The sequence below is a fragment of the Neomonachus schauinslandi genome, chromosome 4 (assembly GCF_002201575.2).
Source record: "Neomonachus schauinslandi chromosome 4, ASM220157v2, whole genome shotgun sequence".
Taxonomy (NCBI): domain Eukaryota; kingdom Metazoa; phylum Chordata; class Mammalia; order Carnivora; family Phocidae; genus Neomonachus; species Neomonachus schauinslandi.
In genome coordinates, this window is record NC_058406.1 from 183,523,722 (window position 1) to 183,544,356 (window position 20,635).

The 20,635-nt window shown below is 49.8% G+C and overlaps 1 protein-coding gene across 1 annotated transcript in view; it reads right to left on the reverse strand.

Moving 5' to 3' along the window:
• COL22A1 (collagen type XXII alpha 1 chain) overlaps positions 1-20,635 on the reverse strand; it is a 227,391-nt gene that overhangs the window by 120,076 nt on the left and 86,680 nt on the right. The window contains exons 17-21 of the mRNA XM_021688721.1: positions 19,763-19,807; positions 15,465-15,509; positions 15,160-15,189; positions 14,838-14,891; positions 10,729-10,782 (exon numbers count right to left, since the gene is read on the reverse strand). Coding sequence (XP_021544396.1) covers positions 10,729-10,782; positions 14,838-14,891; positions 15,160-15,189; positions 15,465-15,509; positions 19,763-19,807 — 228 coding nt within the window. The remainder of the gene's footprint in view (positions 1-10,728; positions 10,783-14,837; positions 14,892-15,159; positions 15,190-15,464; positions 15,510-19,762; positions 19,808-20,635) is intronic.

Genomic DNA, 20,635 nt, shown 5'->3' on the forward strand with positions numbered 1-20,635 from the left:
GAGAGCCTGCTTCTCCCTCTGACCCTCTCCCCTCTCATGCTGTTTCTCTCTCGCTCACTCTCTAAAAAATAAATAAAATCTTTAAAAAAAAAAAAAAAAAAAAAAAAAAAAAAAAAAAAAAAAAAAAAAAAGGTACAGAAGGGGATACTTGAGAAGTGTCTCCTTATCCCACCGTCAGCCACTCAGCTCCTTTCTCTGAAAGCAACTAACCCTACCTGACGTTGGCTTGTCTTTCCAGAGGTGTGCTGTGTATAGGCAAGCATCTCACACGCACGCACGCGCACGCACACATTCCCTCGGTCGTCCCTTTCTTTTTCTTTACAAACCATAGCACATCCTTCAATCTTCAGATAGCTTGGCTTGTTTCCACTCCCAGCTGACTCGGGGGCATCCTGTGTGAGCGCGTGGACAGTCAGCCTGTTCTCACCGCTACACAAGGTTCACCGTGAGGGTGAAGTGGCTTGCACAGACGGGCGGGGCATGGCGGCCACTTCCGGTCTGCCACTGTCAGACTCGATCTGCTGCCATGACCCCGGCGGGTCATCGTGTGGGGCTCACCAACCTCATTAAACCTCAGAGTCCATCTCTCCGGACGGTAAGGGTGTGCTGGTCGGTTTGAGGGGTCCAGCACAGAGCATGTGTCATATGAGGCAGTATCAGGACGACGGAATGACGGCCTTTTAGTTTCGCTCCTTACAGTTTCCCTCATGAGGTCAGATCACCCATATAAGGCCTCCCCGTTGCCTCGGTCTGTGCCCAGCCAGGCCCAGGGGGTGTGCCGCTGATCCCCTTCCCATCCTCCAGTCCACGCTCCACGAGCACTTAGAGCATGCAGAGCCCAGGATATGGCATCTGGGACCCCTCCGTCCCCCACCTCCCAGAAGTGGCCCCATCCACAGGGCAGTGGGGTGACGCCGAGCTGCCGAGCAATCCACCTCTGTGTCAGACAACGGCCACAAAACAAGGCGCCTCTTCCACAGGACGCCGTGGCAGGGTCTCATCGACGCAGCTCAATTCCAGGATCGGGGATTTATGGCGGCACAAGGCGGAAGTCTGGGTGAGCTGGAAGAGGGAATGTTCTCTAAGGAGCTTCAGATACACTGCCGATGTACATATGTATTTGGTCATTCCCTGCCTGCCCGTCCTGGCTGCGAGCCTTCTGGAAACAAGGCCTGGCTCTGTTTTTGTTCAAAGCTCTCCCCGTGGGCCCAGAACAGTGCCCATCACATGGTGGAAACTCAATAAACATTTGTGGGCTGGATAAATAAATTGTTGCTTTGGGACTGAGTCTAGACAATGGCAGGGGAAGCAGCCACAGGGGTAGGGAGGGGCCGCACAAGAACAGGAAGGTACAACCTGGTGATCTATGGGCTTGCAGAGAGAGCAGGCCGACCTGATTCAGAAGCCCTGATCAGCAGGCCCTGAGCCACGGAACACAGCGGCCCGGAGGTGCAGTGAGGCCTAGGTCAGAATGTGTTTCCTGACACTTGTCGGGTAGAATTCAAACTGTGGTCCCAGACACCTTCAGAAATGAGCCAGGCCTGGAGGCATTTGTGTCTGCCTCCATCCGATCCTGCTCTGATGAAGGCAAACATCGGGGAGCTGATCGCAAGAGAGCTAAGAGCTGCTAGCTCCCCTTCCTCAGGGGATGGAAACCAGACATCTTCAATTTGGTATCTAGACAAGCACCCCCTCCACTTGCTGCCACGTTATTCCACTGAGAGTCACGAGTTATTTACAAGATGAATAAACCATTTTCCCTCAAGGTCGGTGGAATGGCCTGGTGAGGAGCCATCAGAATTCAGAACCTGGGCCAGCAAAGTAACTCTGTTGAGTGGAAGAAACGGAGAAATGGATCATTGACTGGTTAGTACGAAAAGATCAGAGGGAAGCAGGAAGGATGTGAAGGTCTGGGGTGTGGTTGAGCAGGATTACTAACTAATGGGACGATTTGATTGGGGTGCATGCCGGTGTCCCTCCTCAGATGACTCACCATCTTCAGAGGGGGTGCAAGCTCTCAGCAGCTCCCCGCTTCCCTCAAGTTTGGGGACCTTGTGTAACGACACTGCTAATGCTCAGAGGGATGAGCCCCTGAGATGCTCATGAAATCTGTAGGAGGCGTGGAGGCAGGAGTTGCTCCTATACCAGGGAAGTAAAAAGATGTGATCTGGAAAAGGAGAATTATGTGCAGAGAGCAGGGGTCCAGGGAGGGAGAGAAAGACAGAAGCAAGAGCACCTAGAGAAGCAAACATCTCGGCATTAGGGTTTCAGCAAGAAGGAGAAAGCAAGAAGGTGGGAAGAGGCCAGAGGAAAAGAAGAAATTTGTGATCATAGCTGTGGTCACAATGTGGCATCATCTTTCACGGGTCACCCATGAAAGGGCATCACCCACAGAAATATTAGGGTAATGTCTCTGGCCAGCTCCAGCACTCATATTCACATCTTCTCCACCCATAGCATCCGGAGCTGCCCCCAGTGCCCTTCAAAGCCTGCCTGCCTTCCTTCCTTCCTTCCTTCCTTCCTTCCTTCCTTCCTTCCTTCCTTCCTTCCTTCCTTCCTTCCATCCTCCCTCCTTCCCTCCCTCCCTCCTTCCCTTCCTTCCGTCTGTCTATCTGTCCATCTGTCCGCCCATCCTGCCTGCCTGCCTGCAACCACAGTAGTCAACCCTGCTCACATGCCCAGTACCTTCCCTCCAGACTTTTCTGGGCCAACCTGTGCCTTCTACAAATTTCATTACTTGTCTATACATTTACCCTATACTGGCAGGCGATCTTCCTAAAGGGAGAAAGTTCTGTCCGAGTTACCTTCTGCCTCTAAAACAGTCAGAGGTTCCTCCTTATCTGAAAGATGTAACATTTGAGCTGTTTTATTTGGAAATCGATGACCCTGTGACTCTAACATGCCTTTTGATCTAGTGTCCAGCATCCATGGTCCCATCCCTAAGCAACAGCTCAAGTGAGCTGCTCAGCTTGGTCCCAAACAACCCCTTAGGACTTCTGGCCTCGGAGAATCGGCTCATGCTGCCACCTCTGTCTGTAACACCCACACTCCATTTCAACCTGTCAAAATTCTACCCCAGGCCAGTGCCACCGCTTCCATGAAGCCCCAGCAATACCGAGAAATGTGACAAAAACATATTGGATATACAGAGTCCCTGGTGCTGCCCGAGAGCTAATGAGTTGGAATTGCCAGGATGGGACGCAAAGCTCTAAGTCAGCAGTTATGAGGACTTGGCCACTCACTGCAAGCAGAGGAGCTCTCCTGTGTTCCTTCCCGACCCCATTCCTCTACAATATTGTAAGAAAATGAGTTCAGAATCTAAGGTAGATGGGGGAGGGCAAGTCACTTAACTTGCTGAGTCTCAGGTTCCTCATGTGGAAAATTATAATTATTGTAATTATTTGAAAAGATAGCAGTGGAAGAAATCATTCAATATTTGAGGAAGTGCTTTATAAGGAATAATAAAGCATTACGCAAACATGACAGATCACCACAGGAATGAGGAGGAATAGGATGGTGGCTGATGAAGAAGAAATGGTAATAGCAGGATTCTAGCTCCTCTGAGTCTCTGAAGTGGGTAAGAGACCATGTGTCCAACAGATCTGGTTTCAAAACTGCTACCTCCCAGCAATGCCATAGAAATTAAATGAGAAAATGCCCACAAGTACTTAGCACAGGATCTAACATTAGGAAATGTGTAGTAGTGATGGTGCTGGTGGTAGTGATAGTGACAGTTACGACGATGGGATGGTGGTGGTGGTGTGAAGGTGGGAGGTCTAGCAGTGGTGGACACAGCAGCAGCAGCAACTACGTAACTTCTGCCTTTTGGACCTATGATCGGCTGTGGGGATTTGAGAAGTGCTGGCCAGAGCAAATTTTGCAGCAATAAAGAACTGTTTTACTAACAATAAGCCTATGTCTTGTCATTTTTCTTTTCTTCTCTTTTAAATTGCTACCCAACACAATATCTGGGTAAGTGTTTGTAATTTATAATGAGGGCAGATTTTTCAAGCCATTCTGACTGAATGCCAGGATGCTGAGCGGGAATGATATCTCCAAGGCTGCCTATCTGCCCACAAAGAAGAGGAAGCCCATAAATCCAGAAGAGCAGTGACCCCTCCCCAGCCAGGACGAGTTAGCACAGCCATGTGCGGGCCCGTTACCAGCTGAACTCATTGCTAGCGCGATGGATTCTAATATGTGCCGTATGGTCTTTTGCTCAGTTCCTGTTCTCCATGCCTCCAAATGTCAAAGATGATTATTTTCTACTGGTTAGAGCTGAAACCAGGTGCTCAGGGAAAACCTTGGGTGTCCTGACATAAACCCTGGCTCTGTGCCTCGAGATGAATCAAACAGTAGCCTGTGATCAAAAAATGCTGTTACCATCTGGTAGAGAAGGGAAAAGCAAGAAAAAAGCCTTTAAAAATTGAAAAGTAAAACAAAGTCGACCCAAGTTGCCAATGACAGAAGACCACCCACGTTCCTCTGCTTGAATTACAAGAAGCAGGAGCGGATGGATCTGATCACGGTCAGCGCTAGGAGACCCTCGGCTCCAAGGGTAGTGGCCAGAGATTAAAGCAGTGTGTAACAATGCATCCTCCTAAGTAGGCACCGGCAGGGAATAAGGGGTCCTAGATCTCTCCAAGATGCCCACCGCAAGGACTGCTAATGTCCAGATGAGAACCGTGGTGTGCACATGGACGCACACACCCACACACTGCCTCCTGAAGCCAAAACAGTGAAGGTCTGGAGCAAGGCAGACCTGAAGGACCTGAGTTCCAATCCCTGCACCACTATTTATACTCCGTGTGACATGGAGCAATTGAATTTACACCCCTAAGTCTTGGCTTCCTCATTTGCAGAATGGGAGTAAAACTGCCCTACCTCACAGGATCCTTGCAGGAATTAGTGAGAAACAGGAGTGAAAACAGTTACCTCCCTGTGTGCCTGCAGTGCATCAGTCCATCACTCAACCACTGCTTTTTCTTTGCTACCTTGTATCAGTTCTACACCTGTTAGACTCTGTCTTAAAAATATGTTCTGAAAGCAACAGACTCAATCAGGCACATCAGGAGACATCTGGGGATCACTCCATCATTAGAAAGAAGGGAGGCATCGTATTTGGTAGGTTACTTCTTCGGTTCTCACCTATTGACAAGAGAAGAGAATCTAGAAGGTACTGAAAACACAGTCAAAGGAACCAAAGGGATTGTCAGCAGCTGGTGGGAAAGGCAGGGACAAAGGCCTGAGGGATCTGGAGCAGGTCATCTGATATTTCTGGACACGAAATGTCTCACTATCCATCTCAGGGATCCTTTACCAATATGATTTTATAATTTAGACATTCCAAATTCTGCATTAAATTGAAATGCCTGACGACATGGAATTCTCTTAAGCAAAAAATCTCCCCCTGATTTGTCCAGAAAAGAGAAAAGAAAACATGTAGGCTATTTCAGATAGGACTCAGCAACACAAACATGCTGCAGGTGAAGCAACTGGAAAGGTACAAACGGGACCAATTTCTCTTCCTTGTAACAGAACATGCCCCGTGGAAGGTCAGGCCCCGGGGGACCAGATGCCCCGTTCCGGGTCCCAGTGTCCTCCCAGCACCCGCTGAGTCAGCTGCCCAGAGAGCAGCAAGCGCGTACGATCCACTCACCCGTGCTCCCCGACTGTATGAGATGCTCACTGTGCCATCACACACGTATGCTTAGCTTACACGCCTGGACGTGTTGTTCGTGTACTCTTCACGTGTGCAGAAAAATATATACATTTTATAAGTGTGACATGCTCTTCTAGGTGCTACAGACACAAAAATAAAGAAGGTTCTCACAGGCTTACATTCTAATGAAAACAAAAATAAACAAATGCCAAAATAAGAAAAAAATGTAAGTTCTCCACAAAAATTAAAACAAGCCTGGAGTGAGTGTGGCAAGCTGCAAGGGTGAATGATTAGGGCATGGACGATTTTGGTTTTTTTAAATCAACCCTTTGAATGCTTTTCAGTGTCCAAATACATCAGTGGCCTGCAACCAGGCAGGTTCTACTTCCAGAACATTCTGGGTTCAGATGCAATTGTAGCACTGCCCGTTTCAGCTAAGTAGCAGGGCTCATCAACCTCTCCCGGATGCCTCAGAAAGAGCAACAGGGTAGCCTCAGAAAGAGCAACAGGGTAGCATCTGTACCTCCCGTGGAAGGCAGGGAGCCCAGCCGGGAGTTGATGGCCGAACACCCCACCCTGGGTGCCTTGTGTGCCAGAGCCCTGTGGGATGGGGATGGCATGGGGAGTGCCCGGCTCTCTTCCTCCCACTTCACCATGTCATTGTGGAAAAATACCAGCTTTGTCCAAAATGAATGTGTTTACCCCTTTCTGGGGATTACACTGTCTGCCTGTCGCTAATCTCAAAAATAAAGGGCCGGATCGCCTTCCCTAGCTCGGCTATTAGTCTCAGTGTCTCAGTTCCTGGGTCCTGTGGCTTGTCATTGTCTTGTGTCTTCCCTCTTCCAGCCTGAGTGTGTGCCATGACACGAGGGAGTGATGTTTCAGTTGAGGTTGATGAGGAGGAAATGACAGGTCCCCGCGAGGGAAGGAGAGAGAGCTAATTTTCTGAGTAAGTCATTCTGTCTTGGCTTTTCCTGACTCAGCCAGAGGCTGACTGAAAAGGAAGCTGCTGCTGAACCCACACCAACATCAAGATCAGTCTCTGCAGTGCGTCTGCCCACAGGTGCAGCCACGGGACTAGCAACATCCACGGGATACAACACAGCCCAAGTCAGAAACTCACAGTGGACGACTGGAAGGCCAGGGGTCCCCAGGCACACACACATGCATGGTCACCAGCCTCCATTCCCTAGAGGGAGCAGGACAAGGGAGGAGCCCTCCTCCATGCTCCTGGCGCCCTTTCTGTTAATACATCGCCCAGCCCGTGGCCGTCGGCTCAGCCTCCTGTGTCAGACCCCGTGTGTCCCCACCGCCTGGCACACCATCGGGCTGGGATGGGGGCTCCTGCAGCCCCTGTCCCTGGTCTGGGCCACCACCCTCCCTTTCTGCTCTCTGCGGCCTTCTCCTCACTGATCTTCCTTTCCTGCAGTCCGTTCTCAGAACAGAGGCCAGACGGATGTGTTACCATGAGCCGGCCCTTCCGCGTCTGTCCCCCAAATCCTGCAGTGACCAAACGGCAGCCAGAAACCCAGGAGACCGTCAGGGAAATTTTGACCACAAAATGCATACATGATAAAACTTTTTCATCAGTTTTGGTTGGGATGATGGTATTATGGTTTCATTTCTTTTACATTTCCTTATCTTCGAGACAGAATGATGTAATGATGTTTGGGGTCTCTTCAAAAGGACCAGGGCTGGCTGGAGGTGGGCTTGGACATAAATTAAGCAAGTTGGCCAATGATGTGGTAAGTGCTGAGATGGATGTGGGGCATATGAGGGTCCATTTTACTATTCTTTCTACTTCTGTATATTTTTTTCTCATAGTAACAGTTCTGAAAACATCCAGTAGCCCCACATTTTCCTCACAGTAAAAGCCCAAATCCTCACAATGGCCCCCAGCAAGCAACATGACCTGGCACCCAGTTCCTCTGACTGACCGCCTCCCGCTGGCCCCTGGCTGGCTCCAGCTGCAGGTCTCTGCTCAAACACCTGCCTGTGTGGCCTCAGCCTGGGGTCTTAGCTGCCCCCTCCACCTGGCACGTGCCCCCTCGGCTACTGGCCTGGCCAGCTCACCACCTCCTGAGAGCCTGCCCAAACTGACCTTCTCATGGGCCCTTCCTGCACTAGGTAAGTGCTAAGGTGATGTGTCTCTTCCCTTGCCTGCCTGGAGGTAAACATCAGGGGGCAGGGATCTCCACACTGAGGGATCTCACTCGCCTACAGCACTGCCCAGCACCCAGCAGATGCCCTGGAAAGACCTGCTGAATGGATGACCTTGTGGAGGGGAGGAAAGGGGAGAAGGGAGGGGGCAGGGACGGAGCGGGGCTGGTGGAAGGAAAAGGAAGAGGGATTGGTGCCGGATCCCTAGGATGACGGATGCCCACAGAGCTCCAACTAGAGAAGCCGCATCCTCGGCCCTGTCCCTTATACCAATGCATCCCCCGAGCTGGAGAACAGGGAGCGTGGATAAAAGCTGAAAGTAGGAGCAAGTGTCCAGAGGCAGGATGTCCTCGCCAGGGGGCACTTCCTGAGTCTGCATCACCCTCTCTGGTGTGCCCATCAATTCCTGCTGAAATGCCCTGACTCCTGCAAGGCCAGCTCAGACACCCCCTTCCTTGCCCCCAGCGCCCACTCTGTCCCAGCACCCCCACCCCCGCCCAGACCCCTCCCTGCTCAACACCGCGGTGTCCCCACTGAAGCATTTGGGTTATCCCTCCCTATTTCTCTAGTCCCTCCAGTTATGAGCTCCTGGCGGTTGAGACAGTAATCTCTTCAGACATTCCCAAAGCTTTTAACTGAGTGCTCCTGTATCCTAAGAGCATGACACGAGGTTTGTGGACAGACACATGGGAGGACTGAAGAAGTCAGGCTTTAGAGGGACACAGTCCTGGGTGTGCATCCCCAAGAGGCGGCAGGTGGTGGTGTTTTCTCAGAGGCTGCCCTTCCTCTCTGCAAAGGGGGATGACAAACACTTCCCTTGGACTGCTGAGGTCTGGCATGCGGAGCTCAGCACCTCGATACATACCACTCTCCTCCCCCCTGGTTCCTTCTCTGGGTCCCCTTGTTTTTGCCCTCAAATCTCCATTCCTGGGGCACACATCCAACTCCCAGGGCCCCTGGCTGGTGTGGAGCTTGGAACATGGTAGCTGGTATTACTCTGAGGGGTAGAAGGTGTTTCTGGAGATGACAAAAGCCATCCTGGGGAGAACACGGACACTCCCTGGGATGCCAAGAAGTCACGGCCAAGGAAGCATGAGCCTCAGTAAGCAAGCTCCAAGCAAGAGGTGTCCTCACCCCCTTTTTAATAAGAGTCAATCAGGTAAAAATGTACTTAAAAAAAAAAAACTCTTTGCAGTCATCTTTGTATCAAGAGTTCCACTCAGCATCTAATTCTACGTTAGGAAAGGTAATGTTTGCAGCAGCTCAACACAAGATGAATTCAGGTTCACCTAAACATCAATTACATAATGTACAAAGATTGCTGTTTTCTCTTCAAAGACTGTGCGGGAGCATGCTGGGAGAGTGGAATTCATGACCACTGCCCGGTCTTGCTGCTCACCAAGGGTGCAGCCGCATCCTGAGCATGTTTTCTCCCAAAAACCAGGCCGGTGGTGATGCCTTCTCATTGTAACAGAGTAAACACACTCAGAGAGGCTAGGTGACTTGAAGGGTCACACAGCTGCTCAGAAGTGGGGCCAAGTTTCAAACCCAGGCGTTCTGCTGCAAAGCCCAAGATCCTTGCATTATACAGAGGAGAAGGCAACCTGGCTTTGACTGGGAAACTGAGGCCAGGGCTGGTGATGCTGAGTGGGATGTGGCACATCCACGTCCTTCTAATGGGATAAGTGACTCCCCACCTTCCCACCTAACCCCTCCATCACGACACCTTTCCACATCTCAGCTAGCCTTCCAAATAAATTCTTCTTAGAATCTTTAGGGTTTAAGACAGTTATAGAGTGCAGAACTGTCTGAAAACCAAGGAAGGAAGTTCACTGGCGGGGCTAGGCCAGGTGGGAGTCTGTTGAGTCATAAAGCAGGTCCCCCAGTTTCAGAATTGAGGATGTAAAGTGTGATCAGAGGGTGGGTTCAACCCCCTGATACAGAGTGAAGCCAGGACACATATGTAATACTGTCCATGTCGCTGAGCTGGAGACTTTCCGGTCTAGAGAGGCCACAGATGGGGCTGGACAACCTCTGCCAGATGCAAGACCCCCATTTCCACCCATCTGTCACGGTCACCCGGCCTCTGATGAACACCTCTGGGGGCTGCCCACCCCATCTTGGGCAGTGGTACCCCCTTGGACAGTCTATGGGAACCAGTAAGAGATGCGTAGACTTGAGTCCCTACTCTGTGCCGGGCACCATGCTAGGAACTGGGGGGACAAAGAGTTGGGGGTCAGTCTCAGTCACTGCGGGGACCCTGAAGAGGGCACCTAACCCAGGGGTACTCCTCCATCCCTCTGTCTTAAACTACAGGACACTATGTCAGGAGCTGTGCTTACTGGTGAATAAAACGCATAAGGTATGTACAATCTGGATTAAAAAAAGGTGCTTAATTAAATTAGATGAGGTTAAATTAAATGGAATACCATGAGATATTATGATATTCAATAATGATACGGATGTTTAAAGTAGCTAAGAGCCTACTGGCAGCTCTCTATCCTTTTCCTTGTCCTTATTTTTAATTCTTTCCTGGAGACTTGGCTCAATTATCACCTCTGTCAAGAAGTCCTGGCTGCCTTGCAGGCCAGGTCAGCTGCCCCTTCTGTTTTCTCAGCACTGGGCTTCCTTCTGCTGGGGCTCTGAGCACACAGGGCTGTGGGGTTCCATATACATCACTCTCCGCAGCCAACAGTCTCATCTCCATGTCCCGAAGACCCAGCTCCAGGTTGAACTCAGAGTAGACCCCCCACCATGTTTGATGAACTAAATCTAACCCTTCAATCAGCTTCCAATATTCCTCTCAAGCTCATGAGGCTGGCACCACATCCTCTGTCTGAGCTGCTGAAATGGGGGGCCCCAGTGTGGGTGAGCTGGGGATCGGAAGAGAAAGACATGTTACTCACCCGGAGACCTTGCAAACCAGGAGGTCCGTCCTTGCCTCCAGGACCCATCAGACCCTTTAGGAGGAGCAGAAAGGAAAAAAAAAAAAAAATAGAAACAATGGTCAACACAGTTCAGCACTACAGGTCGTACTTTGCCTTCTCATGCTCATTAGATAAGAAAATACCATCCCGTTTCAATGGGGAGACTGGGAGATCAGGAGGAGAAAAAAGCCCTGTCCCTTCAAATCTGTAACATTTTAAAACATGGCACCTATCTGGCCTGATTTTAGCAACCAAGAGGTAGGCAACATCATTCACACTTTAAAGATGAACACGTTAGGGGTCAAATGCCTTGCATTAGTGCCTCGCATAAAGCATGCACAGAAGTCTCTGGAACCCAAGTGTCTTCAGCTGTAAGCCCAGTGCCACTGTTCCTGTATGTTGCTGGCTCAGCAAGAACTAGCTTGGGCTATGTGACTCAGCTAACAGTGATATGCAACATAGGGCCGTCTGGACAAAGAAACAAAATTGTCTAAGACAGATCAGTTTCAATTAAGCAAGGAACACTGGTGTAGGAAGGGGTCCTACTGACCTGATAATTCAAGACATACTCCCCAAGACCTCCCCTCCCACACACACATATCTGCTATATGACCTCAGGCAAGTTCCTTGGCATCTGTGAACCTCAGTTGGCTCATCTGTGAGGTCAGGACGATATACCTACTTTCCAAGTGGCCGTGGGGACCACCTGGAGAATGGATACAAGAGCCCAGACAGAGCACGCCCCCACCCAGACCTCCTGACCATACTCTGATTTGCACCCATGTGATGGGAGCTCGAGGAGGAAGGCGAGCAATGGGAGTGGGTGAATGAGGCCCTCAGCTCTGTGATGCAATCATCAACTTCCCAGGTGAATTCTGGCCAGAAGCTCCCCCTCTGCACTTCCATTTCTTCAGTAAATATCATCATACAAGGAGCTACTATTGCCGAGTGTTGCATGACTATGAAGTAACTGGACTTTATTTAAATCCAAATTCTTCTACCTTAAGAACACCGTGGAAACACACACATGAACAGAAAACTCACAGGAACTACAGGCCTAAATCTCCTTTCCCCACAAGGATTATCCCGATGAGCTCAGGGCACATGGGGAGGGAAGACCCTACGTAAGTGAGTGAAAGTTCCTTGAGCATCAGGAGACACCTCACATTTGATCTGTGCAGCTTGCCCTTCTTTATTAGGCTCCACCAGACGTTGATGAGACAGCCAGAGCCTGTCTCATCTCAGGGGAAAGATGAAAGCTGCAAGCCTCCTGGACCACTCTGGCATTTGGATGCAGAATGCTGCACGCAGTTTTCCTCTCTCTGGGACTGCTGAACACAAACTCGAAAATTTTCCATTCTCCCCAGAAGTCACTGATTTGATTGATTCAATCCAATGAATATTTAGGGAGCAACGGCTCTGCGGAAGGCCCTAGGCCAGGTGCTGCTGGGGATTCAAAACAGAGAGACACGGCAACTAATATGGGTACGGGGCTTAATAGGGCTGCACCAAGCCCTGCTTTTTGCACGTTAGCTCATGCGGCCCGCGCAGCACAGTCATGCGCACGATGATGATGACGACAATGATGGTGATGGCGATTTCCGGGACTAAAGCACAAGAGGATCAGAGAGAATGAGTAACGTCAGCAAAGACACAAAGCTACCTGGTGGGAGAACTGGGACATGAGACCGGATGTTGGGGCTCAACTGCAAGCTCCGTCCTTCCACGCCCATGCTGCTCTTTGGGAGCTCACACTGCGGTCAGCCCCCCCTTCCATGCCCCTCTTGAACAGCTGTGGTGGGGCCACTGCTCCATAAGCATGCACTAATCCCCACCATGAGATAAACTGCCGATTTAGAGAAGGGAGACACGTTGGTCCTGGCCTTCAGAATCTTCCAGCCCTGGTCTCTCCTGATGGGGCCCCCTTTCCACAAGTCTTGGGGCAGGCTCTTGTGTTTCTGAGCTCCCTGCAAGGGAATTCCATCACCCACACCAGGTACTGCTCCAAGCCCCGTTCTAGAGAGAGCATCGAGCATGGAGAAGAGCTTCAGAACATCGGCCAGCTCCAGGGCTGAGGCACTCTGGTGTTTGTGCTGAAGGTTCCAGACCTTGTCCTTGCCCCACAGGATGCACCGCAGGAAGGAGACACGCAGGGAATCTCATTAATCATCTAGAGCCTGCAAGTGCTTACTCATGGTTATTTTTTCCTCTCTCCTTCATTCAACTGGGAGATCAGCCCATGTGTTTTCATCCCTCTACCTCCAGCATTAATATTTGGCCACAAAAGTTTAAGGTTTCTTCCTTCTGTCCCCCCCCCCCCACATTCATCATAAGAAAATCTGCATAAAGGGGAGGATCCAGAGTGAGAGGTCAAGAAGGCTGCCTCAGGGTCAAGCAGGGCTGGGCACTGTTAGCTTCTTATTCCTTAGTGGGGGCCCATGGAGGAAATAATTCTCCTTTACACATTTCAGGGGAAGTATTGCTGCATTGTGCACTCACGGGCTTGACAGTCAGACCCATCTGGGTTCAAAGGTCAATTTCACTTCTTAGTAGCTGTGTGACTTTGTACAATCCACTCAATATCTTTGCACCAAGGTCTTCACTGGCAAAACAAAAAGAACGCCTTCACCCTCGCAGATTTAATATGCATATGTTTGCACATAATAACACCCACCCTATAGTATAAGGGTGGTTCAGTTGGTTGAGAGTCCGACTCTTGGTTTTGGCTCAGGTCATGATTTCTGGGTCATGAGATCAAGCCCTATGTCGGCTTCTGCACTCAGTGGGGAGTCTGCTTGAGAGCCTCTCCCTCCTTCTGGCCCTTCCCCTCTGCATACACACGCTCTCTCTCTCTGAAGTAAATAAATAGATCTTCATATATATGCATGCGTGTGTATGTGTGTGTGTATATATATATATATATATATATATATATATACACACACACATACTAGCGTACAGACTTTCAGCACTTGCCAGTTTTTGATCTGCAATATATATGCACGTATGCATTGAGATCCAAGCACGAGAGCATACTGAGCTACCTGCCATTTCCACTGTAAATCTCCCAACGGTTATCATAATGGTGAGGAGCTCTGGAAATCAAAGCTTGGGAGATTAAACAAGACATGCAAAGTTACAGAGACAAAAGGCAGCTCTTCTGACCTGAACTTTTTGGTATGAAATTGCTTTAATTATACTGGGCTTAAACGTCCGCTAGATTTCTTCCGGTTTTACCCCCAAAAAAACCATACACACTTATCCTAATGAGGGATGGGCCCTGACGGCTTCATATAAATTTGATTTATGGACATTTCAAAGTAAGACTTGTCTTATTTCCTTAGATAAATACAGTCACTCGAAAGGGGGATCATGTTTCTAGGAGGAGCATGGTGAGATCAATGACCTGTGGAATTTACTCTATGCTCATTAATTATCCTTAGTATCTGAACTCCTACCACAGAATGATCAGAGTCCTTTGAAAGGCCTCTTCCCAAATGGTTATTTACATATCCCTAAATTCGTTACAGTGGAGAACCCAAAGGCTGAAGCTTCCCCAGCCACTGCGAAACCAGTTTGAATCAGAGACATGGGGGAAGCAACATGCACTGGAAAAGACTCGCCTACCACTGCGACATCCAATGCCCTGACTCCGTTTTATCTACAAGGAAACTAGGGGGGTGCCAGGATGGCTCAGTCGGTAGAGCCTGTGACTCTTAATCTCGGGGTTGTGAGTTTAAGCCCCACATTGGGACTGGAGCCTACTTAAAAAAAAAAAGAAAGAAAGAAAATGGAACCTAAAACACCAGACTGCCTACCAGAAACCCCACTCACAGCCTGTTTAGGACCGGGGGCTGTGAAGGTGGGCTTGCTGGGTTTCAAGTCCAGCTCCACGCTTGGGAACTGCCTAATGGCAATTTCACTTGACAGGGCTCAGCTTGCTCCCGTGAGTGATAGCAACATCAGCACCTTGCACCCCAGGGGACGGGACCAGCTCCTGCAATACCACAGAGCTCAGCAGGGGAAAACCACTGTTTTCCAGACCTTGAGGTGTTCAGAGCAGACCCCAGCCTGGGGGGGTGACTTACCGGAGCTCCTGGTGGCCCAGGTAGGCCCTGGTGACCCCGTGGTCCTGGAGCTCCCTGGTAACAGAAGCCAAACCTGCATTAGACACAGCTCCCCTTTCCCCATGATTCATGACTCTTTGCTGACTCAGAGTCTACATCCGGAGTTCCCAAAAGGGACCCAGAGATACAGAGTGGGGATTTGCATTCCTGGTGGAAAATCAACTTGACCCATCTCTGGAAGGCTCCATCTGAGCTCCACAAGCAGCTTCAACCCCATGGCCTGGCCCTTCTGTCCCTGCTCCCACCTGAAGCCCCACTTGGGGAGGAGCTGTATTCCTCTTACCTGCTCGCCCTTCAGGCCCTCTCTCTGCACCTGTGGGACAAACCACGTGTCAGCAAAAGTGGTGGTGTTTTCTCAACAGTCATTCCCCGCAGCTCCATCAAGGGTATTCACACAGCACGCTGTAATGCAGCAATTCCTGACTTTTCTCTGATTTTATCCCACTGTTAGTGTTGAAAGCCTTATATCCACCTCATATGGTCGGAGGAGTACCTCCCCATTTTTAGAGGCAAGGACTCTTCCAAATACGCAATCCCATCAGTGTAAGGTCTATGTTTCCGCCCCCCTGGGAATGCGTGCACACTTACCACGGAGCCCGGTACACCAGGAGGTCCTGCGGGCCCCACGTCACCCTGTGCAGAAATGACAAACATTTCAATGGCGTACCTTCTGCCACCTTCCTCTGCTGGTCCCCACCCCTCTGAGGCCCTGACTATCCACACAAGCCCACTGGACCACTTCCTCCTCTGTGCTCCGCCTCATGTGGCTGCCATGCTAGATCTCCCTCCCGCCTCCTGATTTTCTCAGACTTCCTGTGTCTAATTCTTATGTCTGTGTCAAGATCACAGGGACCTTATTTTCTCTTTGGTGCTGGATCAGGGCCTAGATCTGGTTGGTGCTCTCAGAGCCATTTCCTGCTCAAGAGCAGCTCTTGGTCCACTACTCCGTGAGCACCTGCCTGCACCAGGCACCGCATTGGACCCGGCCAGAGCGATCATTACACCTTATGGAGCATCCTTTGCGCCAAGTCCCTGGTTCAGCACGTGGTCAGCATTCAGTGTTTATCAAATAAGTCACACACAAATCACTCCCATCCATCTTCACTAAGTTAGGATGTACAAAAGACTTGCTTTGTGTCCAGGTCACCCGACCCATGACGGCTATGGGTGCATCAGATTTCCAGGGTATGAGCTACATCTTGGTTCTACATGGGGCACATTTGTCCACTGTGCAATAGAAAACTCTTCATTGTTCTTATTCTCGCACCCCATAGCTAAACCAGGGCCCCACTTGCAGCCAATGTCCCTACACATGGCTTGGGGACAACACTTGTCATTTTCCCTCGAGGCTAGCTCAGGGAGCATGGGGAAGCATGAAAAGACTAGCGTTGAATAAGCTGGCAAAGAATGACAGAGTCACTGGAGAAATACGAAAGCATCTCTTAAATCCCAGGGCAGCGGTGTCAGAATGAGTGGCTCCAGACACGCATGTTGTCCTGCGCTACATTCAAGGTCCTATTATATGGACAGGCCAGGTTTTTCCTGATACTGAACCACCCCACGGTCCCCACTGGCTGCCCAAGACTTGGAAAAACATCTGTTTACCTAGCACCAGGAGTTTTTCTAAGATCCCAATTAAATGTTCTTTTAATAGACTTTATTTTAGAGTGGTTTTGGCTGCACAACAAAATGGAGGGGAAGGGAGAGTTAATGAGTGTCACCCTTCCTTGTTCTCCCTTCCTCTTTTATCTCTCACATACAGTAACACGTCCTGTCTCAGAAACACCTTCCCATTCTAGTTTTTTCTCTCCATGGCACCACACACACACACACGCACACGCGCACGTGCTCACACACAGCATTTTGTACCATTGTATATCCTCTCCAGATATACACATGACCATCTATCTCCAGGCCCTCAGACCCCGGCTGGCTCATCTCTTCATTTCTCCATAAACATCTCTCAGCTCCCCTGTAATCCTCAAGCAGGATTACATTTTCCCTATGCTCCCACAAACCTTATTAATATTTTGGTAATATGATTGTTAGAAGCTGTTCCGAGCTCTACTGTAATTTTTGTGTGGCTATCTTATTTTATACTATATAAACGGATATGAAGGAGAGATAATTAGTTGTACGTGGGTGCACCATGAATCTTTTGGGATTCATGACTGCCTCCCTTTTTCTTTATTTCTACTATGTCTCACTACCACATTTACTTTTGCTGTGTTTATTGTCGTACTCATCATCATTTTTATACCACAAAGGTGAATTTTCAATGACAGTTATGAAATTAACCAATACGGGCTTTCTCATTTGCTCAGGTCATTTACAGAATAGGAGAGCCAAAGTCCTGACACACAAAATCACTCTTAAGGAAGGCTAAGATCCTGTAGTTCATCCAGAATAACTGTGTGCAGGTAGCTAATAGATACTGGAGCCTTTCCATCTGTTTGGCCTTGTTCGAAGGACTTACAGTCAAGCTTGTCCCCTCTGATACTCTTTCTCATCTTAGAGACAAGGAGACTAAAGCGCGGGGATGAGTAGTAACTTGTTCAAGGTCAAAATGATGTAAGTGACACATTTTTGCAACAGTCCTCTTAGCTGTTGTGGTAGTCAGCCCCCCAGATGGCCCCCAGCGGCCCCCGCCTCCTTGTGGGGACCTCCCACCGGGTACTGGTGCTAGGCTACGCGACCAACAGCACACAGCAGGAGGGATGCTGCGTGGCCTCCAAGATGAGGTTATGAACATGACGGTCGCTTCCATGTGGGGCCCCCTCCCCTCCCAACCTCAGGTCACTCACCACTCACTCCAGGGGAGGCAACGTCCCCTTTTCTGTGCAGCCCTACAGAGAGGCCGTGTAATATGAGGAATCAAAGCCTCTGGCCAGCAGCCATCGAGGAGCCTAGGCCTGACAATCACGTGTGTGAGCCTGGAAGCAGATTCTTCAGCTCATCACAGCCTGGCTGGCAGCCCGTCCACAGTCTCGCACGGAATACCCTGGACCAGGACAACCCAACAGTGTGTACACTGCGTACCTAGATCCTAGCCTTCAGAGACTGCATGAGACCACGTGATCGTTGCTTTACACTTTTAAGTTTCAGGAAGATTGTCATGAGCCAACAGATAACCGACACCAAGCATGGAGTCTTGGCTTGGCATGAACACTGCCTCCCTGACACGGAGATCTACGGTGAACCGCTGTGTGGGCAGGCGGATCTGCAGGTCTTGCTGCGAGGCCACTCTGGGGTCTCAAACAAGACACCCTACTTTTCTGGGCCTCCATTCTCTCATCTGTAGAGTGAGGGGGTAGAAAAGACCAGCTCTGTGGTTCTGACGACTTCCTCAGATTGTAAAACATCTGAGATTTGTCTCCATGATGTTCACTTAGAATGTGCTGAGACGCATTGGATCACCTGAGCATCCCTGGTTTCCTGGTCCTTCCAATGAATGACCCAAATACTACCATGACCCCATGACCTTGTCCTAGCACTTCTGCATCGTTTGTCATAATAAGCACTAACTCAGTTATTGCCCAAACTGTGGGGTCCAAAAACATCTACAAATGAGGTGGAAGGTTGGGATTCCCCCCTGCCTCTCTCTCTCTCTCTCTCTCTCTCTCTCACACACACACACGGGCAACAGCAGAAGTCACCTACATCCAAACTTCAAGGATCGTTCCCTCTTAGTAACTTGAAATAAACTACTTATTTTAGAATTTAGCATCCCCTGTCAAGGAACTGTGAGAATATATTAAAATCCCGATGCCAAGATAATATAACAATATAAATCTCAAATCTAAAAATACTTGGGAAAGAGAATAATTTGACTCAGAACTGAAGCCCAAGTGAGCAAGTTGGGAAGACATCAGTGTCCTTCCGGCCACCACTCTGCAGGTGACGGTTCTTTAGCCTATGGGTTTACTTATTTATTTATAACACCTACTCCGTCTGCTTCTGTAAAGAGCAGAGCAGTCTTTCTCTCCTCCTTTATTCTCCACCATTGCTGGGACTAGTTCGCGTCAGGCAGTGACCCTCGCTTGAGCTCTGCAGAGTGACCCTGAGTCCAAATGATGCTCCCTGGGCTGTACCTGCCTTAGTTTACCTGGATTCCTCCTCCTCTCCCTCCTCTCCCCAGATATTCACAAACCCAATGCCCGATGTCCTTCCTAGGGACCTGTTGAAGAATCTGGAACTTGTGCTCTGGTCCTCCTCTTAGAACCCAGGACACACCGTACCTTCTTAGTTTTCTCTGCCACCCGGAATGCTCTGGAAGGCTATTATCTTCACATACATTTTCAGAGCACTTCACAATTTGCCAAGACTCTTCACATGCGTTTTTTTCCACTGAGATACAGAAATTCTAAGCAGCAAATTTATTGAGTTAAGCCTTCTTGAGAGAATGTTCTAAAGGAGATGGCCAGTATGATGAGATGCAATCTTTATTCCGTTTATGAAAGATCTAGTACATTTTCAGAATTATGATTCTGGTAAAAAAAAAACAACCACATTTTTTAAAATGCTGCAGAAAACAGAGGAGAAATGGAGGAAGAGGAGGAGGAGTCGGTAAGATTTTGTTTGGTATTTATTCACGGCCTGCCTTAGTCCAAAAGGCAATTTAAGTAGCATAATATTTTAATATGTCTGGATATTATATAACAGGGATTTTGTTTTGTTTTGTTTTGTTTTTAAATGGGTTTTTATTCCTCAAAGTAGAAAAACAAAATTTAAATAAAATAACCAGAAATTTCTTGGGAGACTAGTTCCTGAGGCCCAGCTCATCACCTCTGTCTGCACTTTGTTCCTGGGCCCCTCACTTTGCCCTGGTGCCCCAGGTACCCACTTGCCCAGAGCCCAGACCCCTTCTTGCCCCAGGCCTGGCTTACCTTCTCTCCCTGGGGTCCTGCCACGCCAGGAGGGCCAGGTCTCCCCTGGAGGAAGGAAAGAGAGGACTGTCAGTGGCAGTGAGTGGAGAAGGAAGAGGTCGGGGCCATGCAGCTCCAAAGCTGTAATCTGCCATTGCCTCAGATGGACAGACCACACTTCCGGACAGTGCTTATTGCTGGAAAACTCTTTCCCAATGACTCCCAAATGCCACATCTCTTGTGGTCCCCTCTGGACTCAAGCCGGTACTGCGGTGTGGGGCACCCATTCTGAGGGACAAGGACTGTTCTTCGAGGGATACGAGGGATACGAGGGATGTGTCAGGAAAGATTCCTGGTGAGAGGCAGGAAGCAGGCACCCACAACCCGCTGGGTGTCCCGTGGACTCCTCAGAGGGTGCTGAGGACCAGCGAGGTCCCCAGGGCCGAGGGAGGAGGGACAGGGCTGCCTGGACTCTGGACCAGGATCAGTTAGTGCTGCAGGAAAAACCCAGGACCCGGAGGGCTCGAGTAGGAAATGCTGACGATGAGCCCGGATCCTCCTCAAGGTTCCCACTGGGCAGCCTTCCACGGGGGTCCCAGTGGAGAGCCAGGCAGGGAAAGCTCCCACTGGAACGGAAGTGAGGAGGCGCCCCGAGCCACCACACCCTGGGGGCCTCCTGTGAGTCTCCTTGTAAGAGGACGAAGAGCAAAGCAGTGGGACAACGAACATTCATCCCGTTGACAAGTGACTTTCTCAGGAATTCATCCTAAAGGCACAGGTGTGCTCAGGGATGCACACACGAGCTCTCTCCCTTCCTTTCTTCCTGTTAACAGCCACGATCAGAACAGACCCAACGTCCCCTCGCAGGAGGAGACCCTCCGTGACCCTCCGTGA